Here is a 27,990-nt window from a genome sequence, read left to right on the forward strand (position 1 = left end):
CCTCAGCTTCCTCTTTGGAGCAGGCCTGTGTTGTGGGGTACAAGTGAGATCATGTCAGACAAGTCTAGGGTGTACTGAGGAGTCTTCATTAACCAAGTTTGGTGATAACAGGCCCACTAGGAATGAGCAAATCACAAGGCCATGTGGCAATCCAGTCTGAACAAATGGTCTTGACCCTGAAGTCCACCCGTTAAGCTGAAGACCTATGGCCCAGCTTCCCCAGCAATGTCATCCTAACAGACACACGCAAACAACCTGGGCACACTCACAAAGCTGCACACACTCACCTTCCCTGGCTTCTCTGCCCACGTTCCATCACTGCCAGGCCTCCCCTCCCCTGGAACTCCCGACAGCACACACGTTAGAAATACAAACATCTTAGCATCGCGCTCTACTGTCCCGCCCAAGCCGTGAGGGTGAGGAATACAGACACACGGGGCGGTGCTCAGGGCTGCCCGTCCTCCTGTCCGCGGGCTCTGTCCACCGGAAGCCAGAGAGCGAGCAGGTCCTGGGGAGGCCAAGCATGAGTGTGGCAGAGCGAGGGAGGCACAGGACCGAGAGAGGGAGAGAGAGAGAGAGAGAGAGAGAGAGAGAGAGAGAGAGAGCCCTCCCTCTCACCGGCCTTTATGGGGCTTGTGAGGGAGTGGTTACACAGCAAGGCAACACGGCCCCTCTGAGGCTCCGGGTGGACAGAGAGGACAGCTGGTGGTGGCGACCCCACAGGTGGACAGACAGGACAGCTGGTGGTAGTGGCGACTCCACAGGTGGGCAGAGGGGACAGCTGGTGGCAGGGTGTGGCTCGGGCCGAGTCCCCGGGACACGGAGAGCCACCAGCTCTGCCCCAGGACACAGGATCGGGGTGCGGGCTCATGCATATGCAAATGAGTCACCGGTTCTGACCGGCCCGGTGGGCGGGACCCGCAGGCGGAACAAGGCTGTGGGCGCCGCCATCTTGGGGCGGGGCCTCTCAGAGAGGCGGGACCAGAACGTGATGCGGCCATCTTGGGGCGGGGCCTCGGCGGGAGGCGGGGCCTAGACGGGGGCGGGGCCTAGATGGGGGCGGGGCCTCGGCGGGAGGCGGGGCCTGGCAGGTCCACGGGCTGACGCGGATCGCTGGCCGCGAGCAGGACTGCAGACCGGACCCGGGAGCCGAGGTGGACGGTCGCCGCCATGAGCACCGTGGACCTTGCCCGCGTGGGCGCGTGCGTCCTGAAGCATGCGACGACCGGGGAGGTGAGGACGGGCGTGGGCACCTGTCCTTGGAGCAGGTGGGGTGCGGGTCGGGCCTGGTCCTCCGGGCTGGTCGCCCCTGCTGGACGCGGGCTCCCTGCGCTCCACTGCGCTCCCCGCTGGGTCCCCCGCGGCCTGGTCCCCCTGCTGGGTCCCTCCGCTGGGTCCTCCGGGCCTGGTTCCCCGCGGGCTGGGCGCGGGCTCCCTGCGCTCCTCACTGGGTCCCCCGGGCCGGGTCCCCCGCGGGCTGGGCGCGGGCGCCAGGCCGGTCTTGTGACCCGGCCTCCGGCAGGCCGTGGAGCTGCGGAGCCTCTGGCGGGAGCAGCCGTGCGTGGTGGCCGGGCTGCGGCGCTTCGGCTGCGTGTTGTGCCGCTGGATGGCCCAGGACCTGAGCAGCCTGAGTGGACTGCTGAAGGAGAACGGCGTGCGCCTGGTGGGCGTGGGGCCCGAGGCGCTGGGCCTGCAGGAGTTCCTGGACGGCGGCTACTTCTCCGGAGGTGCGTCTGGCTGCGCCCCCGCTGTCCCCGCAGTCCCAGGGGATGTCCAGGCTCCTCTGGGCCTCAGCTCTGCTCTGAACCGTAGGGACCCCGGCCCTGGGTGGGTGAGCTGGCAGGAGGGAGACCCGGCCTTGGCCCCACATCTGTGCCCACCCTTCCGCTGCCCCCCAGAGCTCTACTTGGATGAGACCAAGCAGTTGTACAAGGAGCTGGGCTTCAAGCGGTGAGTGTGTGTGTGAGGCTCACGCTTGGAGGGACTTGGGGGGGCAGGGGCCTGTGGAGCTGGCCAAGGGCCCAGATCACCAGTGCTGGCTCCCGTGGGGTCACTGCTGGGCCAGCCCTTCTGCCGGCTCTCCTGGGCATTGAGTCTGACTGCACAATGGCCTGCGGCACCTGGATTCCGCCGGAGGGCCTTATGGCCCCAGGCTCCTGACCCACATGGCCGCTGTGCTGGACTGAGCCCAGAACCTCTTTGGCCCCTGGGGTCCTCGGCTGCTGCCCCTAGGCAGGCTGCCTGTGCCAGCCCCACAGTCCTGGAAGGGGGTGTGGAGGCTGGCGGCAGGTGCTGGGTAAGCCCGGCTGCTGTCTGCATGGCTGGGCCGTGTCCCTGCAGGTACAACAGCCTGAGCATCCTGCCAGCCGCCCTGGGGAAGCCAGTGCGAGATCTGGCGGCCAAGGTGTGTGTTGTGCCATCCAGGGGGTGGGGGGCAGTGTGATCCCTGGGGCTCACCACCACCCTGCGTTCCTCCTCACAGGCCAAGGCTGTGGGCATCCAGGGGAACCTGTCTGGGGACCTGCTGCAGAGCGGGGGGCTGCTGGTCGTCAGCAAAGGTGGGTGGGCTCACCGAGCTGGGTGGGTGGAGCCTGGGCGAGCTCCTGGGGGTGATCAGGTCGGGGCAGGGGATGTCCTAAAGCCCTGCCCGCCGAGCTGGGCCGGTGGTGGTGCCCAGGTGCGCTGCTGGGGGTGATCGGGTCGGGGCAGGGGATGTCCTGATGCCCTGCCCACTGAACTGGGCGGGTGGTGGTGCCCAGGTGCGCTGCTGGGGGTGATCGGGTCGGGGCAGGGGATGTCCTGAAGCCCTGCCCACTGAACCTGGCGGGTGGTGGTGCCCAGATGCGCTGCTGGGGGTGATCGGGTCGGGGCAGGGGATGTCCTGATGCCCTGCCCACTGAACTGGGCGGGTGCTGTCTGGGCGAGCTCCTGGGGGTGATCGGGCGGGGCAGGGGATGTCCTGAAGCCCTGTTCACGGTGCAGGCGGTGACCAGGTGCTGCTGCACTTCGTCCAGAAGTCCCCGGGTGACTACTTGCCGCGGGAGAGCATCCTGCAGGCCCTGGGCCTCCCTGCCGAGCTCAGCAGCAGCGAGCCGCCCCAGGTGAGCAGGCTGCACTGGCCTCCTGACCCCAGCACTTCAGGCTGGCCATGGGTAGGGGGCAGGCCTGCCTGGGTGCTGTCCTTCTGACCCCAGCACTTCAGGGTGGCCATGGGTGGGGGCAGGCCTGCCTGGGCGCTGTCCTTCTGACCCCAGCACTTCAGGGTGGCCATGGGTGGGGGCAGGCCTGCCTGGGCGCTGTCCTTCTGACCCCAGCACTTCAGGGTGGCCATGAGTGGGGGGCAGGCCTGCCGGGGCGCTGTCTTTCTGACTCAGTGCCTCAGGGCTGCTGCAGCAGGGTGGGGGCGGGGATGGAGGGCTGGGCCTTGGTGGGGCCCTGGGCTGCCCCTATACCCAGGGGCCAAGTCCACTCTGGAGTGAGGCATACACGGTGTCTGGCTGGGGGCTGGCCCCATTGCCCTGCCCCTGACTGGGCCCTCTGCCTGTGCAGTGTGATGAGGAGGTGTGCGGGAGATGAAGGCTTTGGGGGACCTGGATGAGCCTGGAGCTGGAAGAGCCACCAGCGTGTGCAGATCCTGGATGCCAGACCTTGCCTGGGGCTGGGCAGCCTGAGCCAATAAAGTGCCGTTCTGGGAGTGTGCTGCTTTGCTCACGCCGTGCTGGGACCCTCGTGCACAAACTTGGGGTTCCCTGACCCAGGCAGCCCCCCACGTGATCTGGGATCCCTGGGCCATTTACCCTGCACACGCAACCTTGGTGTCCCCGGGCCAGGCACCCCGCACACATGACCTTGGTGTCCCCGGGCCAGGCACACCGCACACATGACCTCGGGGTCCCCGGGCCAGGCACCCCGCACACAGGAGCTGTGGTCTGTGTGCCTGGAAGGAGGCCCTTTCCTGAGTGATGTGTGGGTGCTGGCTCAGCCTGCTGGGGTGCTGCACCCTGTCTGCTGTGTTCAGAGCAGAAGCCCGCAGGCCCGCCTCCCGCTGCCCTGGGCTGTGGCTCCTGACCCCTGGGAGTTGGCCCTTGGCCACCTGCGCGTCTGCCCGCCGGGCCCTCCTGGACAGACGAGGGGCTGTGGCTTCTTTGAAGCGTTTACTCAGCTCGAGTGTTAAGCACTGGACCCCGGAAGACGAGGCGCTTTGGCAAGTGGGCAGGAGGCGGTTGGCCATGTCTGCGGGGCTGCCATGGGGGCGCAGACCCTCTTCGGCGGCCCTTGGGCCGGCTGGGCACTGCTGCTGACCCGGGTGGCTGCACTCCATGCTGGGGCGCAGGCCAGGCAGGCACCATCTGCCGTGGGGCACGGGTGCACGCAGGGTCCCGCCAGCTGCTGGGCAGCGGGTGGGTGAGGGCTGCACAGCCGCTTGGCCGTGGCTACCACACACGGCAGCGGCCCTTGGGGTGCATACGGGTGCCCAGGGAGCAGTGGAATGCGTCCGCGAAGGCTGCCAAGTTCTGCAGTGAGCCCAGCACCCTGCGGGCGGGGGATGGAGTGGCCTGAGACATGCGCGCGCCAGGGCTGGGGAGGGGTGCTGGGCGAGGGGCGAGCACTTGCCTGTACTTCAGGGGGCTGTGGGCGTCTGTTTTGATGGACTGGATGGCGAACTCGGGCCGGTAGGACCCGCACCACACCTGTGGGTGCATGAGGGCAGGCTCGGGCTGCACTGCCATCACCCCGGCCCCACCCCTGTGCAACTCAGCCCAGGCCACCCACTCTGGGGGTGCTGGGGGGGCACCCCATTCCTCCTCTTCCTCGGCCCTTTCTGTTCCACCCTCCTGTACCATTTGAGGCCGCCAGGTCCACCCCTGCTCTGGGGACCTCCCATTCACGGTGGCACCCACAGCGGGGGACCCAGTGACCGGGGGTGGGGCCCAGGTCTGTGTGCCACCTGGGCGTAGTTGATGAAGAAGAGCTGCTCGTAGGTGAGCTCCAGGCCGGGCAGCTGCTGGTCCTGGCCGCCCTCTTCCATCCACTTGAGGTAAGCCTGTGGCATCAAGCGGCAGGCAGCTCTGAGCTGTGGGCAGGACCAACCTGGGCAGGAGCCAGCTTCTGCTGCTCTGGCCGCAGGAAGCCCTCCGCTGCCCCCCAGGAGGCCATGCGCTGCCCCCAAGCAGGCCCTCTGCTGCCCAAGCAGGCTCTGCTCCGCCTGCCCCTGCCCACTCCAGGGACCCACCTTGTAGGCCTGCCGCACCCCACCATTGTCAGCGATGTTCTCCCCGAGGGTGCTGAAGCCGTTCACCTGTACAGAGGAGTTGGGAGGCGGACTGGGCCCGACTGGGGCTCGGGGCTGGGCTAGGGTCCCCCGCGGGGCCTCTGCTCACGTTCTGCTGGTCCGCCAGGTCCCAGGAGTAGTTGCCATACTGGTAGATCATGCACTGTGACTGATCCTGGAAGTGCTGCGCCGAGAAGTTACTCCACCACTCCAGCATGTTGCCATCCTTGTCAAAGTTCCGGCCTGGGCAGGGGTGGGCGGCCCACGCTCCTTGTCCACAGTGCCCGCACCCCGCTGGCCAGGCCCAGTGCTGAGGGCTCGGGGGCAGAGCCGGAGCCCCGAGGACTCCACTGCAGTGAGGGCCCGCAGCCTGCTCCGTGGAGCTGGGAAGGGCTGTGGAGCCGAGCCACGGCTCCGGTGGAGGCCGCTGTGGGACAGCCCAACTTACCGTTGTCATCAAAGCCGTGTGTGATCTCATGCCCGATCACCATCCCGATGCCCCCGAAGTTCAAAGCCTGTGGCTGCTCCTTACTGAAGAAGGGGGGCTGCAGGATTCCAGCTGGGAACACTGGGCCCAGCGGGGCAGTGAGTGGCTCTGGCCGGAGCCTGCCCGCCAGGGGCTTGGTGCCGAGCCCCATCGCCAGAGGTGGGGCTGGGACCCTGACCCCCCAGTTGGGGACAAGGAGACTGAGCTCGGAGCCCCCGGGGCAGACCTGGTGCCCGAGGCCAACCTTCGTGCCCCACTCTGTGGTGCTGCTGTCCGGGTTCTCCCCAACCCTTCTGTGGGGGTGTGAGAGGAAGCCTGCCTCCCCTGCTCTGAGAGCAGCTGAGCCTGCAGGGGGGCCCCGGGGTGTCCCAACCCTCCTGGGGGTCACCAGGGCGGGGGGGTGTCCCGGCCCTCCTGGGGGTCACCAGGGCGGGGGGGTGTTCCGGCCCTCCTAGGGGTCACCAGGGCGGGGGGTGTCCCGACCCTCCTGGGGGTCACCAGGGCGGGGGGGTGTCCCGGCCCTCCTGGGGGTCACCAGGGCGGGTGTGTCCCAACCCTCCTGGGAGTCACCAGGGCGGGGGGATCAGCGTACCGATCTGGTTTCGGTTTGGCGAGTAGAAGGCGTTTACTACTGCAGCCCCGATGATCCAGCTGTGACAGACACACCTGTCATACACAGCCCGAACCTCCTGGACCCTACCCCGGCTGACCAGAGCCCACCCTGGAGGCCCAGGTCACAGCGACAATGCCAGTCAAGGCCGTGGGCCAGCTGAAGGTGGGCAGCCGGGCCCTGAGCCCAGGCCAAGACGGGCAGCTGGCCCCTGAGCCCAGCCTCCTGGCCCTGTGGCTGAGCGTGCATGCCCATGCAGGTCACACACTCACAGACTTTGGTCCACCTTCTCCCGCAGCTTCTTGAGGCTCCTCTGGGCCCCCGCTCTGAGGTTCTGCAGGCCGTTCTCAAAGTACAGGTCCTCTGAGAAGTTCAGCTGCAGGAGGGACAGCCAGTGTCCTCATTGGTAGCCCAGGGCAGGGTGAGGGTGGCTCTGTGCCCCTCCCTGGTAGCAAGAAGCTTTGGGGTCGGGGTCAAGGGTCAAGGGTTGGTGGGGGTCTGGGATCAGGGGCGGGCCTCACATTGGAATACTCCTCGTCCAGGTGCCTGTTCTTTTCCTCCAGGATATAGTCAGGGTAGCCGATCAGCTCGCGGATGCCCATGGCCTTGGAGGGAGTGAGGCGGCGGTGATGGCATCATGGGGCGGGGCCGCCAGACCTGCTAACCGCCCCCTCGAGCCCAAGCCCCTTCCCAGGCTGCGCTCCCTCTGGGTGCAGCCCATCCTGCCCGCTCTGATGCCCACCTTCTCCTGGGCCTTCCTCTTGGACTCATTGTCCATCCAGCTTAGCTCGTCCAGGGTCTCCACGAACACGGCCCGCACCTTGTCGATGAGCTCCCTGACCTGGGGGCCACGCAGCAACGTCAGGCTTTGGAGGTTCCACCTGCAGCCCCTCTAGGACAAGGCCCAGGGTACCTGGGGGCCTCCCAGGTGAGGGGCGGAGTAGCAGGATGCCCCCAACGCCCCGCAGGACAGCAGCGGAGTCTGGGGGAGACAGGGCAGCCTGTCTGTGGGCACACCGCAGGATGGCAGCAGACCCACGGAGTCTGGAGGAGACAGGGCAGCCTGCTCCCTGGGTGCCCTGCAGGACAGTGGTGGACCCACGGAGTCTGGGGGAGACAGGGCAGCCTGCCCTTGGGCGCCCTGCAGGATGGTGGTGGACCCACGGAGTCTGGGGGAGACAGGGCAGCCTGCCCTCAGACACACTGCAGGATGGCGGTGTACGCGCGGAGCCTGGGGTGGATGGGCCAGGGTGGGCTCTGACCCTCCTAGGCCTCTCACTTGCTACCCCTACCACCAGCAGGTGCCACTGCATGTAAGCTGTTGCTGGAGGTGGAACAGGGTGGCCTAGCCAGGAGTGGGAGTCCCAGTGTGTATGTGTGGGGGAGTCAGTCATGCCTTGCCAAGAGCCGGGGTAGAGTGTGTGTGTGTGCTGTCCCAGTGTATGTTTGAGAGTGCACATGTGTGTGTGGGGTCAGTCAGGCCTGGCCAGGAGCAGCAGTGGGGCATGGTGTGTGTGTGTTTGTGTGTGTGTGTACCTGCCGCCCAGCCCACAGGTGTCAGGAGGCTGGGCCGGGGCAGTGGCCACTCACCCTCTTCTTGCTGTCCCTGGGGAAGGCCTCCCTGACGTAGAGCGAGCCCACGGCGCTCTCCATGTTGCTGTTGACATAGCTGACGCACTCCCGCCAGCGCACCTCCTCCACCGTGGTCCCGTACAGCGCCTGCAGGGCCAGGGGGCGAGGGGAGCACGTGGTTGCCCTTGCTGGGAGGGGGATCAGACTGTCCCTCCCTGAGCCCTCGGCTGCTCCCTCCTGGGTGGTGGGCTTTTCTGTTTCCCAGGCACCAGTGAGGCCGTCCTTCTGGGTCCTGCCCCGGAGCCCTCTAGGAGCTGGCCCTCCTGGTTGTGTATGCCTCCATCCCTGTGGGCCTTCAGGGACGGCAGGAGTGCCTCAGTCATGGCCTCTGTGGGCTCCTGTGGCCGAGGCCTGGTTTCCTAAGCTGAGCAGGTGCAGTGGGGCCGGGCCGCTGCGCGTCTCCTCACCTTGCGGTACTTGGCACGCGCATCCTTGAAGCGCTGGCTCAGGCTGCTGACGCGATCCAGCACGAGACGCCAGACCAGGTAGTTCTGCATGGTCCTGAGGGGGACGCAGGGTGGGGAGGGTGGAGGGCCGGCCGGGGCGGGCCAGCTCCGCGGGAAGGCCGCCGGCCGGGGCCCCACCTGGGCGAGAAGAGGTCGATGATGTCTTCGAGGTTCTGCAGGTAGGGGATGCCATAGACCACCACCTCCTCGTTCGGCAGGAGCTTGATCCGCACGGAGGACAGCACCGTTTGTATGAAGAGCGTCCAGTTAAAGCCCTGGGAGCGGGGGAGAGGCAGGACATGGTCCCTGGGCGTCGGAGGGAACAGTTAAAGCCCTGGGAGCGGGGGAGAGGCAGGACATGGTCCCTGGGCGTCGGAGGGAACAGTTAAAGCCCTGGGAGCGGGGGAGAGGCGGACGTGGTCCCTGGGCGTCGGAGGGAACAGTTAAAGCCCTGGGAGCGGGGGAGAGGCAGGACATGGTCCCTGGGCATCGGAGGGAATGGTGCTAGAAGCCCACACACTAGGGGGTGACCCCGACCTTGGGAGGCTTCTGGGAGTTACAGCTTAGCAAGACGGCCAAAGGCAAAGCAGCAGGGGCGTGTGGTCTTGGGCGAAAGCAACGGAAGTGCCCATTTAAAATGGTCCCCAGAGAGCTTTGGGGGGCCCACATGGCTGCGTCAGTGGAGTCTGTCTGCCGGTCAGGGAATGTAAGCTGACAGAAATGCAGCTATGCGTGAGGCCCGACTAGCCATGGCGCCTGAGGTGTCACGGAAGGCCAGGCCCGTTTCCATTACTGTTCGTTAAGGCATCCCACGTGGTCAGTCCCAGCTGCCCCACTGCTCAACCGGCTCGGTGCTGACACCCCTGGAGGACGAGGTGGCCCCGCGCCCATGTGGGTGTAGCTCCTGACTCCTGGCCAGCCCTGGCCGCTGCGGCCATCTACACAGTGAGCCAGTCTCTGGAAGGCTTTCTCAACTCTGCTGTTCAAAGAAATAAGTCAAAATCATTTTCAGAACGGAGACAGTGCTGTGCGCCATGATAGCGGGCAAGAGGCGCCATGGAATCCCAGGTCACGGGCACGGTTCACTGAGCACAGCTGGGCACGTGTGCGTCCCAAGTTTCAGGGCCTGAGTGGCAGGAGTGTCTGTCACCCGGGAAAGGGGTCCTGGCAGAAGGGATGCGGGGACTCATGGAAGGAGGGGCCTGGCTGTGACAGCCAGACCCAGGACTTGGGGTGTGGAGCTGCTGGGTCAAGGGGAGAACCAGCGGAGACTCGGGCGGGGCAGACGGGTTGGGTGGCGTGCGGCTCACAGACTGCAGGAGCCTGTCGGGTTCGGCTGGCTGTCTTCCCCAAACCCAGGGGTCACAGCGGCTCCCACCCAAGCCCAGGGGATCCTGCACCAGCGATTGCTGCTTCCGGTTTGGGGAGGCATGACAAAGGTCAGCCATGATGAAGACAGCTCGAAGGGCAGTGTGGGGTCAGCTGGGGGGCGGCCGGGGGGACACAGGAGGGAACTGGTGTGACCAAGGCGGGTCCGGAAAACCGAGGAACACATATGCACACACGTAGATACACGTAGTGACACACACACCTGACCCTAGCAAAGGTGCCCGCGGCCCAGTGCCTCAGGGGAGGCTTGCTCCCAGCCAGCGCAGAGTGGGCACGGGAACAGCGCCCTCTTCTGATGGTATGACAGGAAGTTTGGAAGCCAGCCCTGGGGGGACAGCCGCCTTGCTGCCCTAGGCGCTGAGCACAGCTTGAACCACGGGGGGGCACTGACCAGAGAGAAAGATGACTGGGTCCTCGATCCACTGACAACCAAATCATTCCAGAGACCACCTTGGAGGGCTGGCACTGCGGCACCCCATCTAGGCAGCAGCTCAGAGCCCGGCTGCTCCACTTCCGATCCAGCTCCCCCCAAAGGGTCAGGTGAAGCAGTGCAAGATGACCAAGTCCTTGGGCCCCTGTCGTGTGCAGGGGAGACCTGGCCAGCGCAGCCCTCTGGGGAGTCACTCTTTCAAACAGTTTCTGAATCTAAATGAGGATGCGAAACAACCTTCCCGTGGGGACCCTAGGGGCCACGGAAGACGAGAGCAGAGGGGAGATGCTGGGCCCCAGCTGGGTGCCAGCCGAGCCTGCCGCTAGCTGCTGAGCGCACCCTCAGCCTCGGAATCTGGGCACGGCCCGGGGCACGGTCCAGGGCACAGTCCAGGGGCCCTGGCTGTGTGTCGCCTGCACTTGTGCCAGGCACGGACTTTCACAGGAACTTTGAGAAGGAGCTGCAGGTTGTGACTGCCGGGCTGCTAGGGCAGGCCTGGCAGAAATACCGTGGGCGCAGCACCCAAGGGTGCATGTGGGGGTACATCTCAAAGCTAGGCAGGGCTCCAGCACAGGGGAGTGGAGGCAAAAAGACCACTACTTCCAAGAACTGGGAACTGTCAGTGAGAGGCAGGTGAGCCGGCCAGAGCTTGTCCTGGGGTGAGAGGCCAGGGCTGGCGGGCACCTCAAGCCTCCGCCCAGCATAGTGAGCCCCGCCCCCTGCTCCCGCCCCCACAGCCCTGCAGCCATCATCCCCACCCCCAGGTCCTCGCTGGTCCATGAGCCCTGCCCCATCCCACAGCGGGACTGGGCAGTGCCTGCTTCAGGCCTGGAGCCCCGCTCCTTTCTGTGACTGGCTCGGCTCTCTGCCCTCTGAGGCCGCTGACCGTGGCTGGATCTGCCGTGGCCTCCGCGGCAGGGGCGGGGTGAGTGGGCGCTTGGGGCTGGATGGGGCTGCGTCAGCAGGGCTGCAGGCCAGGATGCGGCCGGGCGGCGTAGCGTGATGCCTCTCTCCACCCCCACCAGCCTCACCTTCAGGCCAAACTTGTTCTGCAGCTCTTCCACATCCATCCTGTGGTACAGGGCGGTCACGTCATGCCTCTCCTCCTGGGGCGCCGTGGCCTGCGCAGGGCCGGTGGTCACCTGGGCCCGGCCCCCAGGCCCCGCTCGCCCTGCCCCCGGCCCCACCTCACATTGGCCAGCTGTGTCTCGAACTGCAGCACCTGCGCCATCTCATGGCGCACGAGGAAGCTGTTCGTGGGAAGGTTCAGGTCCTTTCTCAGCATCAAAGCCACTGACGTCATGAACTGCAGGTAGGCGTCCCGCACCTGCCAGGGGGTGGCGCAGGCTGGCGGCCTTGGAACCACGGCCCCCACACACCTCCCACGACACGGGGCAGTCCTAGCATGCCCTTGGGTGGGCCTTGGCCGCAGGACCCTGGACACAGGGGGCAGGAAGGCAGCCGGGGCTGGGCCTGGCGCTGTCCGCTACTCTCCCCAGAGCACCAGAGCGCCTGGAGGGGCTGTGGGTTTGTGGGCTGCCCGTGCTGAGCTCCACCCTCCCCGTCCCTGGGCCCTCGCCCGGTGTACCTGCCCACGGGGGCTCACCTTCTTGTTGGTACCTCCATGAAAGTAGTACTCACGGGACGGCATGCCCAGGCTGGGCTGGTCTATCTGCAAGCACAGAAGGCATGAGGGTGCTGCAGCTCGCAGGGCCCCAGGACTGCACCTGGAGGACCCCCAAGACCTCCCGCAGTCCCGGGGTGCCAGGCAGCCCCACAGGGTGGCCTCCAGTCAGAGTCCGGGGCTGTGTCTCTCCCTGAGGGGCACGCACGTCGACTACACATGTGCTTCTGTGTGGCCGGTGGGGCCCCTGAGGTGAGGCTCGTGCCCCAGGCCCGTGGGAGCCGCCCTGCCGTGGCCCCTGGGCCGGCGTGGCCGAGGCGGGTGGGCACGTACGTAGATGATGTGACGGCTGGAGTTCTGGTCGTCATTCCAGATGAAGAAGTCGATGAGGACACGCTTGTTGAACTGCGTGTTCAGCACCGCCAGCTGCCGCTCCAGCTCCCACCGCGGGCCTGGGGAGGCAGTGCTCGGATGCAGGCCGGCGAGAGGTCTTGGAGCTCCACGGAGGCAGCCAGCCCGACCCAGGAGGCCAGCCCGACCCAGGATGGCCAGCCCAACCCAGGACGGCCAGCCCGACCCAGGACGGCCAGCCCGACCCAGGAGGCAGCCAGCCCGACCCAGGACGGCCAGCCCGACCCAGGAGGCGGCCAGCCCGACCCAGGAGGCGGCCAGCCCGACCCAGGACGGCCAGCCCGACCCAGGAGGCGGCCAGCCCGACCCAGGATGGCCAGCCCGACACAGGAGGCAGCCAGCCCGACCCAGGAGGCCAGCCCGACCCAGGAGGCCAGCCCGACCCAGGAGGCAGCCAGCCCGACCCAGGACGGCCAGCCCGACCCAGGAGGCAGCCAGCCCGACCCAGGAGGCAGCCAGCCCGACCCAGGACAGCCAGCCCAACCCAGGATGGCCAGCTCTTTCACCCCAGGGCTGCAGCAGCAGACAGGGGCAGGCCTGAGCCTGGGTGTGGAGGTCACAGCCTCCCTGGCAGAGGGAAAGCCCAGGAGGACTGCTCCTCTGTGAAGCTGGAAGGACCCAGAGCCCAGCGTGGACCTCGAGGTTGGCCCTGCATGGGCCAACCTTGTGGGCCACCCAGGTGAGCTGCGTGGTTCCGGCCTTACCCACGGTCTCATTCCAGTTGTCCATGGCCACTGGCCAGCCTCCCACGATGTCAAGGATGTCCAGCAGGGGCTGGGAGTCCCGTTTCTCTATCACACCTGCAGGGAAGGAGGCCGTCCCTCAGGCACAGCCCGTCCCTCAGGCACAGCCCGTCCCTCAGCCACAGCCCGTTCCTCAACCACAGCCCGTCCCTCAGGCACAGCCCGTCCCTCAGCCACAGCCCGTCCCTCAACCACAGCCCGTCCTGTAATTCCGTCTTCATGGATGCTCTGAATGTGCCCCTGAAATACACCCAAGCACGCATGCAGACAAGCACACACAGGCACGCTGGCTTCCCCTGGGCTCCAGGCAGGTCTCCCACTGTCACCCTGCTATCCTGCAGTGCAGCCTGGGCTGGGGTGTAGTGTGCCTGAGGTCACGGGGTGGCCAGCAGCAGTGGCCAGGTTGGGGTGCAGTCCCAAGTGGCCTCCGTCTGTCCTCACGCACTCCTGCGGGGGCCACTGTGGGGTCCAGAGCTGGACTGGCCCCTGCCTCCCCCACCCCTCCCCGGCCATGCGGCTCACTCTCATTCATGCAGGAACGGTACAGCGTCTTGGCCTTTGCCACGGCCGGCCGGTCCTGCGCACTGGAGTTCTCCAGCACTCCTGTGGGTAGAGCAGGCACCTGCTGGGCTCCAGGCCATGTGTGCCCCACAGGCCTCTGCACTGGGGACTCCCCCACTGTATGAAATGCAGGTGGGTTTATGTGAGGTGGAGGTCAGGGGGGCATGACCTCACCTGGTGGGGAGCAGTCCTGGTCCAGGGGTGCGGGCAGTCCTCTGGGGTGGGGGGCAGTCCTGGTCCAGGGGTAGGGGCAGTCCTCTGGCTGGGGGGCAGTCCTGTCCAGTGGTGAGGGCAGTCCTGGTCCAGGGGTGGGGGACCTTCATGTCCCGGGACGGGGGGCTGTCTTGGTCCAGGACTGGGGGACCCGCCTGTCCCGGGGTGGGGGCCGTCCTGGTCCAGGGACGGGGGGACCTTCCTGTCCCGGGGTGGGGGCCGTCCTGGTCCTGAGACGGGGGGACCTTCCTGTCCCGGGGTGGGGGCCATCCTGGTCCGGGGAGGGGGACCCTCCTGTCCCGGGGCGGGCACCCTCCTGCCCAGGACCGGGCACCCTCCTGCCCTGGGGCGGGCACCCTCCTGCCCAGGACCGGGCACCCTCCTGCCCATGACCCTCCTGCCCCGGGGTGGGGACCCTCCTGCCCAGGACCCTCCTGCCCCGGGGCGGTGCCAGCCTCACCTTTGAGGATCACCTCCAGCTCATCCCGTAGGATGTCGAAGACGCTGTAGCGAGAGTTGGTCTCCGGGATCACATGGCGCCGCAGCCAGCCCCCACAGGCGTACTGGTAGAAGTCGTCACAGGGCTCCTTGGAGGGGTCCATGTTCTGCAGGATCCTGGCGGCTGCCCGTCCCCAGGGGAGGAGGAGGAGGGGTCCGTTGTGGATGGCCACCCAGCCCATGTCCTGGCCCGAGGGACTATGGGACAGCAGCCGTGTGCCCCAGGACAGCGGGGAGGTGGGGAGCTGGCGCCTTCTTGGTCTGTGATGCGGCCTCTGCAGCCCACTGGGCCCCAGCCAGGGGTGGGGAGGCGGCCCAGTGGAAGAGGCGGGACCTGAGCCCCCTGTGGACCCCAAGTCAGTCCCTGAGAGAGGCAGCTGGAGGGGTGGCTGCACTCCAGGAACCCTGGGTGTCCAAGGATGGGAGGTCGTGGCGTTCCAGCTGGACTGTACCCTAGCACCCTGCCCAGGCCCCTCCCTCGAACTCTTGGTGTCTGGGTCGCTGGGCCGTCCTGGGGATGGAGAGGGGCAGGGACGCCGCCCTCAGAGAGCCACCTGGGCCTTTCACCCTTTACCACAACACCTTGACAAGAAGTGGGCCCCAGGGGCCCCAACAATCAATCCCGACCCCTCCTCCCCTCACCCCCTCCAGGCAGGGCCCACGGGGCTGGGAGGCTTACCCGCCATCACACAGCCGGGGGTGGTGCACACCTCAGCCTCCCGGGACCCTCTGATTGCTGCGGGCAAGGGGCAAGGAACCCTTGAGTGCCGGACTGCAGACCAGCGGGTCGTGGCCAGGGTCGGCATGGGTGGAGCCAGATCTCGGTCCCGCCCCCAACCCCAGATTAGTGGGGCAGGTCTGGGGGGCTCTCCCGCCGAGCAGTGCAGCGACTCCTCAGAAGTCTCCACAGCCCCTGCCTCACTGCCCCAGCACCCACATCCTGCACCCCGCAGCCCGCAGACAGGGTGGGGTGGGACTCCCCGTCTGGGGCCGCTACCTCGGGGTTCTCGGTTTACAATGGTCCTTTCTTCCTTGGAGAAGCACGGGCGGCTAGATATGGGGGACAGCTGCTTCCCTGGGGAGAGACGCTCAGCTCAGCGCTGGGCCTGAGCAGGATGGGCACCCCTGCAGGGACCCCTCTCTGACAGCCCACTTGCTTCCACCACTCATGTCCCTCCAGGCACAGGAGGCTCCCCGGAGCCCCGTCTCAGCCCCCACCGCCCTGTCTGTTGGGGATTTGCATCATGGGGGACGATGCCCAGGTGCTAAGCCAGCAGGCATAGACACCTGGTGGGAAGGGGGCACGGGGGCTCAAACAGGTCAGAAAGGCGCCCCACAGACCCTGACAGCTGGACCCTCAGTGTGGGTCATGCCGGGGTGACAGCTGGACCCTGAGCGTGGGTCATGCCGGGGTGACAGGTGCCCAGTGACATGGCCCTCACCGCTGCCCCACAGATGGGAAGCCAGAAGCAACTGCTGAGCGAGGTGTTGAAGCCAGGGTAGGCATCTGAACTGGCATACTCAAATGCCCATCCCTGCTCCATAGGCTTAACGGTTCCAAGGAAATTCCTGGCGAACTTTTTTTTTTTTTTTAATACTTTGAAGAACTGTTGCTGTAGCTTATATTGGAGAGGCAGCACACCTGTAGTTTGTATTGGAGAGGCAGCACACTGAGGGAGCGTGTTGGAGCCGCCATGGGGCTTTGCCAGCCAAGCTGCACGGAGCTGGCCGTGAGGGGCACATGAAAATCCGAGGGAAAGGCTGGACGCCCGGGACTGAAACTTAGTCTCATCTCTGACTCAGCAGCAACGGTGACGCGTCGTACAAAGAATGACTGCTTCCAGCAGTGTCTGGCCAACAGGTCATGGCAGACGCGCACGCTGCGTCGGAAGGACCTGACACCGCCCACAGAACCAGCTCGCCATGAACCACGCGTGTGTAAAACGCGTCCTTCCTGAGGAAAACGTACGCGACAATCCCCGGGGCTTTGCGTCGGTGATGGGTTAAACACAGCACGGAGAGTATGACCCATGAAGAAGACACAAAGCTGACCAGGCAGACCTCAGTAAGGTTTGCGACTTGGAAGCTGCGGAAGGTTTGCCAAGAAAATGGACAGATGTCCCACATCTGGGGGAAGATCCTTGCAGAATGCGGACATATCCCAAGTCTAAAAGGAACCTTGGACCTCGGCAATAAGGAAACAACTCAATCACAAAATGACAGGGGTGGGTGTTGGGTTAGCCGTTGCCCGGGACCCCCACAGGCCGTCTTGGAAGGCCTGGGTTGGGTGCCGGCTCTGTCCCTCCCCGGGAGGCAGCAGGCGACAGCTCTAGGGCTCGGGTCGCTGCCAGCTCAGTGGGAGCTGAGGGCTGAGTTCCCAGCCTCTATGTCCAGCTTGGCTCAGCCCTGGCTACTGAGGGCACCTGGGGAGTGGACCAGCGGAGGGGCGTCTCTTCCAAAGACATGAACAAAACAGGTTTCTTTGAGGGTGAAAGATCTGGGAACAGCCCTCATCAGTGTGTGGGCTACATTATCCAACTGGTGGGACGGGCGTCCAGCACAGCACCCAAGACACCATGGCATGGGCTGGGTCGTGGCAGGTGCCGCCAGCTGCGACGCCAGCAGGTGGGCATCAGTTCTAATCCTGGCTGCTCCAGTGCCATGTTAAAGGCGTGGGAAAGCGGCAGATGGCCCAAGTCCTTGGAGCCCTGCAGCGGCATGGGAGGTCTGGTCTGGTGCAGCCCCTCTGTTGTAGGCGTTTGGGAAGTGAAGCTATAGATGAGAGATTCCTCACCCCTCCTCCTCCCTCCTCCTCCTCTCCCCTCCCCGTCACCCGCCTCCTTCCCCTCGCTCCCCACCTGCTCCCCTCCCCTTCCCCGTCTCTCTCCCTCTGCTGTAATTGTGGGAATGCAGCTACGGTTATGGAGAAGCCAGAGGAGAGAGTTAGAGTGGTCCCTGCCGCCAGGTCCCAGGCTGGGGGTGTGGACGTGAGCTTAGCTCCCCGCCCCCAGGAGTTAAGCTGGCTCTTCCCACACCGACAGCAGTGTGAACCCCCTGCTGGGCCTGCTGGGGAACCCCTTTTCTGAGACAAGCACCCAGGAGCATGGGGAGTCCCCTCCAGTCCTTCCTGTGGTGCCAACAGCGGGGCTGGGGCACACGGTGGTGGGGCATGCCCTGCAGCATACAGGTGGGGCTAGACACTACAGCCTACGGGGAACTGGATACACCCCAAGGGATGAAAGAAGGGCCTGTGATTCCACGCAGACCCTGCACGAGGGCCGGCAAGCAGAGCTATCCCATGGAATTCAGCTGGGCGCACAGCCCTCCACGGAGGGTGCCAGTGGAGGAAAGCTTCTCTGGGATCTGCCTCCCCGTACCACGTGATCCTGGTCTGCTCATGGCGGGCAAAGCCCAGCTGGCGGACACTGGGTGAGGCCTTCGGCTGGTGCTCCTGGCCGGAGTATGGCACAGGGCAGGTATGAGAAGTGGCATGTTCATGTGCCAGGAGCCCCGACAAAGGCAGGGGTTCAGTGAGCAGCAATGCAGTCTCTTGGTTGGCTGCTGTGGCAACCTCACCAAGCGGTCAACCACAGGGGAGCCTGTGAGTGTGGCCGCGGGCACACCTGCCCTCCGTGCTGTGATCCTGTCAGCTCTTCTACAAGTTCAAAGGCACAGGCCTGGAGGAAGGATGCCGGGGGCTCTTGGCAAGGAGGGCACGATCTCCCCACAGCCCTCCTGGTCAGGCCCAGCCCCTGCTCCCTCTGGTGGGGGATGCCGACTGCCTGAGACCACTGCCCTGGGGAGGGGCAGCCTCAGACACAGGGGACGGGAAGCAGCACGGCCCCTTCCACCCAGAGCTGCATGGCAGACGTCTCTCAAAGCACGCTTGCTCTTTGGGGTCTGGGCAGGAGGTGCGCTCCTCAGCGAGCTGCTACTAGGGTCGCCCTGAGCAGCCATGGACCCCATCCTTATCAAAGTTGAAACATTTTCTGAAAGTTGTTTTCTGAAAGAATTCCAAATGAGAAGTGATGCACTTCTCTCTGGAATTCTCCAGCACGGCGGCCGCAGACTGAATGTTGTACACACCTGTGTGCCCCAGGAGACTGCATGCTGAGAAACCAGCTCAAACCGGTCCCAGCAGGCGGAGTCTCCAGGTGTCCCATGGAGACAGCTCTGCTCTCAGGGACCGGGTTCCCAGGGCCGAGGCCAGGTCACGCCCCCCAGAAGCAGCAGTGTGGGGCGGCCCCACCGGCCTCGGGACCCTCTGACCGGCCTGGCAGCTGCCACCTGGCCTACACCCGCTCCTCCCTGCAGGGGCTGCTCCCATGGGAGGCGCCAAGGACATCTCTGGACTGGTGTTGTCTGCTACTTTCTTGAGCACAGGGTGGTGTGGTCTCTGTTCTGAGCTTTGGCTCTGAATGGGGAGCCCCACACTGGGTAGCCTTGGGGAGCACCAGACCGGGTAGCCACACCTTGGGGAGTACCACAGGAAGGTTGGCTGGAGACGTAATACAGAAAAATAATGGTTTGAAACACTTAAAGAAAAATGTAAAAATTGAAGACAAGGAAAAGGCACAAAGAACCAACTGAAAAACAGCCTGCTCTGAGTCCTGGAGACAGCCGCCTGTGGTTGGTGAGCATGGCAAAGCCCCGCGCGGGTGGGCGGGGCTCATCGCGGGGCCTGATGGGAGGCTTAGAACATGGCAGAACATGTCCACAACACGGCCCCGACTCGGGGGGGCAGTGGGGAAGCAGCGTCAGGTTGGGGGACAGTGAGAAGACAGTAGCCACATCTTCCAGAGTGCTCAGAGCTCAGGAGCGCCGAAACACAGATTCCAAAGCAAAGGACGTTCCGGGCAGAAGGACGTCAGACAGGCAGAGTTCCAGGCTGACCAGGGGACGCCGGTCCTCCCCCACAGGGCCAGCCGGCACGGACGGAATGCTCCAAGTTCACCAGCAGCCGCAGCGGGGGCCCCCGTAAGAGGAGGAGTTGTGGGAGCCACCTTGACTCTGTCCACTGTGAGGACGCAGCAAGAAGGGGTCACCCAGGCAGGAGGACAGCCCGAGCCACTGGCTGTCTCCTGGGGCTTTCCTACCTGCCAGGCCTGGGAGGACACGCGTCTTCAAGCCCCACAGCCCGGGCGTGAACCTCCTGCAGCCCCGGGTCACCCAGCTCATCGGGCCCTAAAGCCGCGCTTGCCAGACCTTGCTGCCTGCCAGCTGGAGCCGGGGCTCGGGCAGGCAATGGAGGGCCGATGCCACCCTCCATGGACCACACGTGGAGGTGGATTTCAGGGAGACCCAGCAGAGGGTCCACACCGAGCACCTCCACAGCCTTGTCCAGCATGTGGGGGAGCCAGAGCCCGCCTCCCTGGCAGGGTCCACCGTGGGGGACGTGGGCTTTCAACAGTGATGCCACCAGGTCTAAGGGGCTGGTGAGGGCCCACTTGGCAGCAGCCCCGGCAGCGAAGACACCCCGCCCACAGGCGGCCCCTGGGCAGGTGGCAGCACAGGGCCGTCCTCTGGGACGGGGGGTGTGGGCTCCGGTGTAAGCAAGGTCTGGCTGACAACAGGATGGACAGCAAGCAAGGCTCTGCCCCCAGGCTGCCCAGGACAGCCGGCCGGATCACCAGAGGCCCGCTCCCACAGGCCCAGTGCTGAAGGGCTACTGCTGGACAGCGGCCCAGCCGAGGGCCACGGACGCCCCGGACAGGGCAGGGAAAGGGGCCACCCAGCACCCGGGGCCTGTTGCTGCTGCCCTTGCTTAACTCATCACGCTGATTGGAAAGGCAGTTACAGAGAAAAGGAGACAGAAGGAAAGGTCTGGTTCACTCCCCAAACGGCTGTCATGGCTGGAGCTGAGCCAGTCTGAAGCCAGGAGCCAGGAGTTTCATCTGGGTCTCCCATGCCAGTGCAGGTCCCCTAGGTCATGGGCTGTTCTCCACCGCTCCCCCAGGCCACAAGCAGGGAGCCAGATGGGGAGTAGTGCAGCCAGGACACAAACGGTGCCCACATGCATGCCAGTGCTTGTAGCTGGAGGACCAGCTTGCTGAGCCGTGATGCTGACCTGGGCCTGAGAAGCTTGGGGTTTGGTGCACCGTGGCAGGTGACAACAGCCGTGAGCCACCAGCTCCCTGCTGGTGGACGCCATCCGGCCAACACGCTCTCACCGGCCCGGAAATGGCGCAAAAGGAGCAAATGAGGCTTGCCTGGCCCCGGGCCTTGTGGGATTCCGGCAGGATGACGGCACACCTTACATCTGTATACTTTTTATTTATTTTTATTGGAAAGGTGGATATACAGAGAGGAGGAGAGACAGAGGAAGATCTTTCGTCCAATGGTTCACTGCTCGAGTGAGTGCAACAGCCAGAGCTGAGCCGATCTGAAACCAGGAGCCAGGAGCCTCTTCTAGGTCTTCCACGTGGGTGCAGGGTCCCAAGGCTTTGGGCCGTCCTCAACTGCTGTCCCAGGCCACAAACAGGGAGCTGGATGGGAAGTGGAGCTGCCGGGATTAGAACCGGTGCCCATATGGGATCCCGGCATGCCCAAGGCCAGGACCTTAGCTACTAGGCTACTGCACTGGGCCCACATCTGTACACTTTCTTTAGGATTCCCTGTATCTGTTAGGTAGAGCAGGAGCTAGCCTTTCTGTGTCATTGCAGGCTCCAGTGGTGGCATGGCGGGGTCAGCGGCAGTCCAGGACTCCCCCGGCCCACACGGCAGTCGGCTTCACATGCAGCTCCCTGCTAAGACACCTGGGAAGCTTGAGTGTCTGTGTTGCTGCCAGCCCTGCGGGAGGCCTGGGGGAGTCCCCGGGCTTGGATTTACCCCTGGCCACGGCAGCCGTCTGGGGAGTGCGGTGTGGTGGAAGATCTCTCTCCTCTCTCTCTCTTTCTTCGTCTCTACATTTCACAAACCTATCTGGAGGTTCTGCCCAGGCCTGGCAGCCGCAGGGCGTGAGACCTGCGTGACCTCCACGTGGGTTCACGCCGTCACGCTTCTGTACGAGAGGGGTCGTGAGCTGTGTGCACTGTGGGGACTCACAGTGGGTCCTTTGTGAACAAGGCTGGGGCCGGGGCGACGGCTCAGCCGCCTCTGCTCCACCTGTAGGTGCTGGCCTGGCTGCTCCACTTCCCCTCCAGCTCCCTGCCTACGGCCTGGGGAAGCAGTGGTAGACCTGGAGAGGCTCCTGGCTCCTGATCGGCTCAGCTCTGGGGAGTGAACCAGCAGATGGAAGATCTTTCTCCCTGCTTCTCTTTCTCTCTGTAAATCTGCCTCTTCATTAAAATAATAATAATAATAAAAGCCAGAAGGTTGGGTACAAAGCCGTAAACTCGAGCGCTGCTGCCCTGGCGCCTGGCTGAAGGCTCCTGCGAGCTGTTGTTACTTCACACCCAGGCTCAGGCTGTGGCGTCCCATACGTGACAGACACCTATCTTTAAAAAAAAAAATTTTTTTTTAAATTTTATTTTTGATGATGTTTGCAGAGTTGATTAGAGTAGGAAGGGTCAGAACCAGGGGAGAGCAGATGAAGCCACTATTTCTGCACCTTCCTTATCTTCTGCCTGTGTCTGGGGAAGGAGCGACCAGGGCAGAAGCCACACCCAGCCTCCCACCTGCCTCGGTTCCCAGCAATGGGGGACGGCCACCCGGTGTCATCCCGGGGTCCCGTGTGGCGCGTGCTCCGAGGGTTCTGTTCAAGTGATTTGATGGTTCTGACATGCTTTATTTCTTCCAGGGTCCGTTGGCTGACGTAGTCCACCTTAGTCTCCATTCGCCCAGAAATTTGCTGTCAAGCTTCTCAGGCGTAGTCAACGCATTTGTTCTGCCCTCCTCCCTCGGCTGTGGTACCAGATGCCCTCCGCAGGCCCCAACGGAATGCCACATCCTCCAGGTGCATCTGGGCTTGCTGTCCACTGCGCCATCTTCAGTATCGGAGGAGGCCCCGTTCAGACACAAGCACTCCAGCGCCAGATCACAGGGCCTGCCACTGTCCCCGGGGTCAGAGTTCTGAGCCCAGCGGTCCAGTTGGGGGGACCCTCAAAGAACTCTCCTCTGAGGTCATCCCGGACCTGACTCCTGTGGGCCCGCCGTATGGGGTGCGGCTCATTCTGCCACCCACATCAGCCTGCACACACTCATAGTTGCAATTGCTGTCAGAGCCCCCTGCAGCCCCAGAGCTTACACAAACCAGCGGTGCTAGAGCCCAGCCCAAGCCTGCCCAGCACACTCGGCCCTCATGTACACCACTGGGAGTCGGAGTGACCCCCAATAATCGCTCCTGGGCCTGCCCCCAACCTTGGTTCCTGTGTCTGCCAGGACGTGCAGGACCAGTTCGGGGCTGACAGGTGAACATTTTAAAAGCTTCATTTGAAGGGCAGAGTGACAGACAGAGCCTGCGAGAAACGGGGAGCTAGCTAGCCAGCCGGATTGATGGGTGGAGAACAAGACAGAGGGCCATCTTCCATCTGCTGGGTCACTCCCTAAACGGCCAGAGCAGCCAGGGCTGGGCCAGGCTGAAGCCAGGAGCCAGGAGCTTCCTCCAGGTCCCCCGTGGGGCAGGGCTCAGCACTGCGGCCATGGCCGCTGCTTCAGGCTGCGTGAGCAGGGAGCTGGCGACCCCTGGCCCATCAGAGCTCAAAGTTGATAACTGACAAAAGGAAAAACAGACATTAAAAAAAAATAATTGGACAGAGAAAAAGGGAAACTCCTCAAATGAGGAATTACCGACATTGGCAGCGAGAGGAAAGGCCTGAGGCATTTCCCCAGCCCAGCGTGACACCACAGAACGGCGGCAGAGAAGTTACTTCTGGCTGCGGGGGACACACACGTGACTCCAACAGCCAATAAACAGAAACATCTAAGCCAAGCATCTAAAAGTCAGGACTGTGTGATGTCCAGGCCCCCCGTGGGATATTGGGGTGAGGAATCGGACGTCAGTTCAAGTGAAGGTGGAGGGTTAGGTGGCAGAACAGCAGCAGCACAGAAAAGTGTGCAAATGGTCAAACACAGGTGACAGCGACAAGCAGGTCGGCGGCAACAAGCATCCCTGACACCACAGGGCAGGAGGGGACCCGTCTCCACCACGTCGTGCCCGCCGTACGGTGCCCGCGAGAGCTGCTTCTGAACTCACACACACACTTGCTCCGCGTTAGAGCAGCCACGTCAGGGAGTAGAGGCGTGGGTTGGGATATAACACGTCACCCGAGGACGGCGTGGACAACCCGGGACCTAAAGGGGCGCGGGGAGCCGGCACGCACACCTTCACCCTGGCAGACGGGCAGACGCAGGTGCGCAAGCTGGGTGTGGCCACGCTGCAGCCAGCCCCGGGGGCCGCCCAGGAGCACACACGTTGGATTGATGGTGGCCAAGCACAGCACAGCCCACTACAAGGTGACCCCAAACTGCCCATGGCCGGTCCCCTCTCCCCGGTGCCCTCTGGGGCTGCTGTGGTCCCTGGACCCTAAAAATTCAAAGATAACAAAAGGATTCCAAACAAATTTCAAGTCAAGGACAAAATTGCCGCAGAAGGAGGCGATACATAGAAAGGAACGGTTAACAACTGCCCGTGAGCCAGCTGCGGCTGGGCGGGGGCAGGCAGAGGCAGCAGCAGAGTTGCCCCCACTGGGACCCCAGGGATGGAAGCTGGAGGAGGCCTGGGGGGGGCAGGGGTGTCCTGCAGGGTCCCTGCCATGGGAGGTGTTGGGTGAGCGCTGTCATCCCCACATGACTCAGCGCCTGTCCTGCCCTAGACCCCTCACCTCAGAGGCCACGTGGAGGTTGGGGGGTCCCTACCCCCACCTCCAATGGCATTTGCAGTTCCATTCTAAACGCAGTTCCGCGACCACCGGCAGAGCTGGCCTGGCAGCACACACCAGCTCAGAGGGGGCCGGTCTGCCAGGGGCACAGGTGCCCTTGTCCCTTCCCTGCCCGTCCACGCTGGGGGCGCGGGGTTGGGGGGGCAGAGGAGGAGACGTGGGGCGGGGGTTCTGGGGAGCCAAGCCCGGCCTCCTCCTGCCATCTGGCAAGGAGCAGAGGCCAGGTCGTGGCGACCCGGGCAGGGGCGGCGCGGGCTCCCCCGTTGGGCGGCGGGCGGTGGCCAGGTGAGCCCCCTGCCCCTCCATCCGGGTTCGCAGCGGCGGGGCGGCGGGGGCTGGGCTGCGGCAGTCAGCGGAGCGAGCGGGCAGCCGCCGCCAGAGAGGACACCCTGCAGGTCGGCGTCCCTCCCGGCTGGCGCAGCAGCTCGGGGCAGCGGCGGCCACTCACCTCTGTTGTAGAGGACGCCCAGGGCGGCGAGGGCCGCGGCCAGCAGCAGCAGCAGCAGCAGCAGCCCGCCCTCCAGGAAGCGCCAGCGCCTGTGTCCAGGCCCCACGGGGCTCTGCGGCTTCCCCATCAGCCAGGCTCTGCACAGAAGGGCCAGCAGTGAGCAGCAGGCCGGGCAGGGTCAGGGCTGGAGGAGGCAAGTGGAGCTCAGGGCGGCCGAGGCTGGAGGGGCTGATCTGGCTGGGAGCCGGCGCCCTCCCCATCCTAGCCCTGCCTGGCCAGCATCTCTGCCTGGGGAGTCCTCTGCAGGGGGCACAGAGTGGTCCAGGAATGTCCGCTCATGGTTGGGTGAGCACTCTAAGGGGTCTTCCTGCAAGGTGTCCAGGCGCTGGGCAGGGGTGCTGGGCAGGGACCCTGGTGGGCCGCTGGGCTTCCCACCCAACTTTGTTGTTGCAGCCTAGGGCTGGAGTGGGTACCAACACGCCCTAGAGCGTGTGTCCAGGTGTGTGCACGCGTCTGTGAACCTGCTTATGAGTAAACATACACGTGTGTGCACGTGGGAGCTGTGTGTGCACACCCCTGGTTGGCGCTCATAGCCAACCACAGCAGGAGGGTGGCACCGCAGCCAGCGTCTGCCCTGAGGGGCTGTGTCCACCGGGCTGGGAGATGCCTCTACTTCTCGGATTTACACTTCATGTTGACCGGGCCTGGCTCACGCCCTCCCTCCTGCCCTGCCTTGCCCGTCAGCCATCTCCCTCCACTTCCTGGCCCTGGCAGCACCCAGGGATCTGCTTGACATTCATATGCCACAGCCCCGCCCTCAGACGACCCAGGGTGCCCTGCTGTCCTGCCCCACGGAGCCTTCCTGTGTCCACCAGCCTGAGGCTTCCAAGACCATGTGCAGGCAACCTGCCCCTCTGTCTCACCCCTGCACCTCCCAAATCCCCCGTCCCTTGGAGAGGAGTGACATGGGGCTCAGGGATCAGTGGCCCTGCTCTGGGCTCACAGAGCCCCTCCTGGGGGAGCCTGTGTCGGGACCCCAGGTGCCCTGCCCTACCCTGACCTCCATCATCAACCCAGAAGGCTCAGCCTTGTGCTGCACACTGTGCCCTCCGTATGTGTCCTCCCGTGTCTGTGCCCTCCGTGTGTGCCCTCTGTGTGTGCCCTCCATGTGTGCCCTCCGTGTGTGCCCTCTGTGTGTGCCCTCCTGTGTGTGCCCTCCGTGTGTGTGTGCCCTCCGTGTGTGCCCTCCGTGTGTGCCCTCCGTGTGTGTGCCCTCCATGTCTGTGCCCTCCGTGTGTGTGCCCTCCTGTGTGTATGCCCTCCCGTGTGTGTGCCCTCCTGTATCTGTGCCCTCTGTGTGTGCCCTCCGTGTGTGCCCTCCCGTGTGTGTGCCCTCCGTGTGTGCCCTCTGTGTATGTGCCCTACGTGTGTGTCCTCCCATGTCTGTGCCCTCTGTGTGTGCCCTCTCCATGTCTGTGCCCTCCGTGTGTGCCCTCCTGTGTGTGCCCTCCGTGTGTGTGCCCTCCATGTCTGTGTCCTCCGTGTGTGTGCCCTCCTGTGTGTGTGCCCTCCGTGTGTGCTCTCCGTGTGTGCTCTCTCCATGTCTGTGCCCTCCCGTGTGTGTGCCCTCCGTGTGTGTGCGCCCTCCGTGTGTGCCCTCTGTGTGTGCCCTCCTGTGTGTGCCCTCCGTGTGTGTGTGCCCTCCGTGTGTGCCCTCCGTGTGTGCCCTCCGTGTGTGTGCCCTCCATGTCTGTGCCCTCCGTGTGTGTGCCCTCCTGTGTGTATGCCCTCCCGTGTGTGTGCCCTCCTGTATCTGTGCCCTCTGTGTGTGCCCTCCGTGTGTGCCCTCCCGTGTGTGTGCCCTCCGTGTGTGCCCTCTGTGTATGTGCCCTCCGTGTGTGTCCTCCCATGTCTGTGCCCTCTGTGTGTGCCCTCTCCATGTCTGTGCCCTCCGTGTGTGCCCTCCTGTGTGTGCCCTCCGTGTGTGTGCCCTCCATGTCTGTGTCCTCCGTGTGTGTGCCCTCCTGTGTGTGTGCCCTCCGTGTGTGCTCTCCGTGTGTGCTCTCTCCATGTCTGTGCCCTCCGTGTGTGTGCCCTCCGTGTGTACCCTCCATGTCTGTGCCCTCCGTGTGTGTGCCCTCCTGTGTGTATGCCCTCCCGTGTGTGTGCCCTCCTGTATCTGTGCCCTCTGTGTGTGCCCTCCGTGTGTGCCCTCCCGTGTGTGTGCCCTCCGTGTGTGCCCTCCGTGTGTGCCCTCCGTGTGTGTGCCCTCCATGTCTGTGCCCTCCGTGTGTGTGCCCTCCTGTGTGTATGCCCTCCCGTGTGTGTGCCCTCCTGTATCTGTGCCCTCTGTGTGTGCCCTCCGTGTGTGCCCTCCCGTGTGTGTGCCCTCCGTGTGTGCCCTCTGTGTATGTGCCCTACGTGTGTGTCCTCCCATGTCTGTGCCCTCTGTGTGTGCCCTCTCCATGTCTGTGCCCTCCGTGTGTGCCCTCCTGTGTGTGCCCTCCGTGTGTGTGCCCTCCATGTCTGTGTCCTCCGTGTGTGTGCCCTCCTGTGTGTGTGCCCTCCGTGTGTGCTCTCCGTGTGTGCTCTCTCCATGTCTGTGCCCTCCCGTGTGTGTGCCCTCCGTGTGTGTGCGCCCTCCGGGGGTGCCCTCCGTGTGTGTGCCCTCCATGTCTGTGCCCTCCATGTGTGCCCTCCTCACTCCTTCACAGGATGACTCACCTCACCCTCCTCACTCCTGCACAGGTGTCCTCTCACCTCACCCCTTCTTGTCTTAGCACAAACAGACTCACCCCTGCATCCTGTGAGTTCACTTCCTTCTGACTTGTGGGCACTTGAGGAGCCAGAAAGGCATGGGCACAGTACAACCCTAGGCCACCGGAGCGTTCTGTGGGAGGAGGAGCAGGGGGTCCGAGTGGCCCAGTACACCCACATGGGGTGGGGGTGGGGGGACCCAGGAAGGGGTGAGGCTGGTGCAGGAGCTCTGCAGGCCTCCTGCAGTGACCGACCTTAGCCTCTGGTCTCAGCTCTGGGAAGGTTGGGTCACGGTGGTTTTCAGTTGTGCCTGCTGGCAAGGGGGTGGCCTCCCTGGGAGGCCTGTGGGAGGCGGCGTCACGTGGGGCCGGGCTGCTTCCTGGTTTCTGGCTCCTTTGTGACGCCGCCTGGGTTCCATGGAAGGGACCCTCCTGCTCAGGCCGCATTCTACTGGTGGGGGCGGGGGGGCACGCGGCTGCCTTGCCTGTGGTGCTGTCCCTGGGCCTCGGCCGTGTCCCCTTCGTCCCTGAACATGCAGCCTGAAAGGGAGATGTTGGCTGTGCTCATTTCCACCACTGCCTGGGAGGGTCCTGGGGTGGGTGAGGGGCTTTGGGGCCTGATGCAAGCGGCTGGAGGCAGGGTGAGGCTGCC

The 27,990-nt window shown here is 64.6% G+C and overlaps 2 protein-coding genes across 3 annotated transcripts in view; one reads left to right on the forward strand and one right to left on the reverse strand.

Moving 5' to 3' along the window:
- The first annotated feature begins 1,064 nt into the window (after window positions 1–1,064).
- PRXL2B (peroxiredoxin like 2B) overlaps window positions 1,065–27,990 on the forward strand; it is a 144,423-nt gene continuing 117,497 nt past the window's right edge. The window contains exons 1-7 of one of the 2 annotated variants that reach the window (XM_058674419.1): window positions 1,065–1,233; window positions 1,523–1,727; window positions 1,899–1,950; window positions 2,341–2,404; window positions 2,483–2,558; window positions 2,983–3,101; window positions 3,550–3,618. In XM_058674419.1, coding sequence (XP_058530402.1) covers window positions 1,171–1,233; window positions 1,523–1,727; window positions 1,899–1,950; window positions 2,341–2,404; window positions 2,483–2,558; window positions 2,983–3,101; window positions 3,550–3,576 — 606 coding nt within the window. In that variant the 5' untranslated portion in view covers window positions 1,065–1,170 and the 3' untranslated portion in view covers window positions 3,577–3,618. Of the gene's footprint in view, window positions 1,234–1,522; window positions 1,728–1,898; window positions 1,951–2,340; window positions 2,405–2,482; window positions 2,559–2,982; window positions 3,102–3,549; window positions 3,695–27,990 lie in introns of those variants that run through there. The other variant, XM_058674416.1, reaches the window with a different exon arrangement.
- Window positions 4,142–27,745, reverse strand: MMEL1 (membrane metalloendopeptidase like 1). The gene is made up of 25 exons (XM_058674424.1): window positions 27,594–27,745; window positions 27,378–27,472; window positions 24,583–24,719; window positions 15,314–15,391; window positions 14,996–15,052; window positions 14,279–14,440; window positions 13,567–13,647; window positions 13,006–13,101; window positions 12,224–12,342; window positions 11,873–11,938; window positions 11,459–11,593; window positions 11,298–11,387; window positions 8,586–8,722; window positions 8,409–8,502; window positions 7,960–8,088; window positions 7,112–7,210; window positions 6,891–6,974; window positions 6,642–6,745; window positions 6,352–6,410; window positions 5,721–5,840; window positions 5,382–5,515; window positions 5,234–5,299; window positions 4,949–5,044; window positions 4,615–4,691; window positions 4,142–4,533 (listed from the first exon to the last, which is right to left on the reverse strand). The coding sequence occupies exons 2-25, from the start codon at window positions 27,383–27,385 to the stop codon at window positions 4,434–4,436; spliced, it is 2,328 nt and encodes a 775-aa protein (XP_058530407.1). The 5' UTR covers window positions 27,386–27,472; window positions 27,594–27,745; the 3' UTR covers window positions 4,142–4,433.

Source organism: Ochotona princeps, chromosome 2 (assembly GCF_030435755.1).
Source record: "Ochotona princeps isolate mOchPri1 chromosome 2, mOchPri1.hap1, whole genome shotgun sequence".
In the NCBI taxonomy this organism is placed as follows: Eukaryota; Metazoa; Chordata; class Mammalia; order Lagomorpha; family Ochotonidae; genus Ochotona; species Ochotona princeps.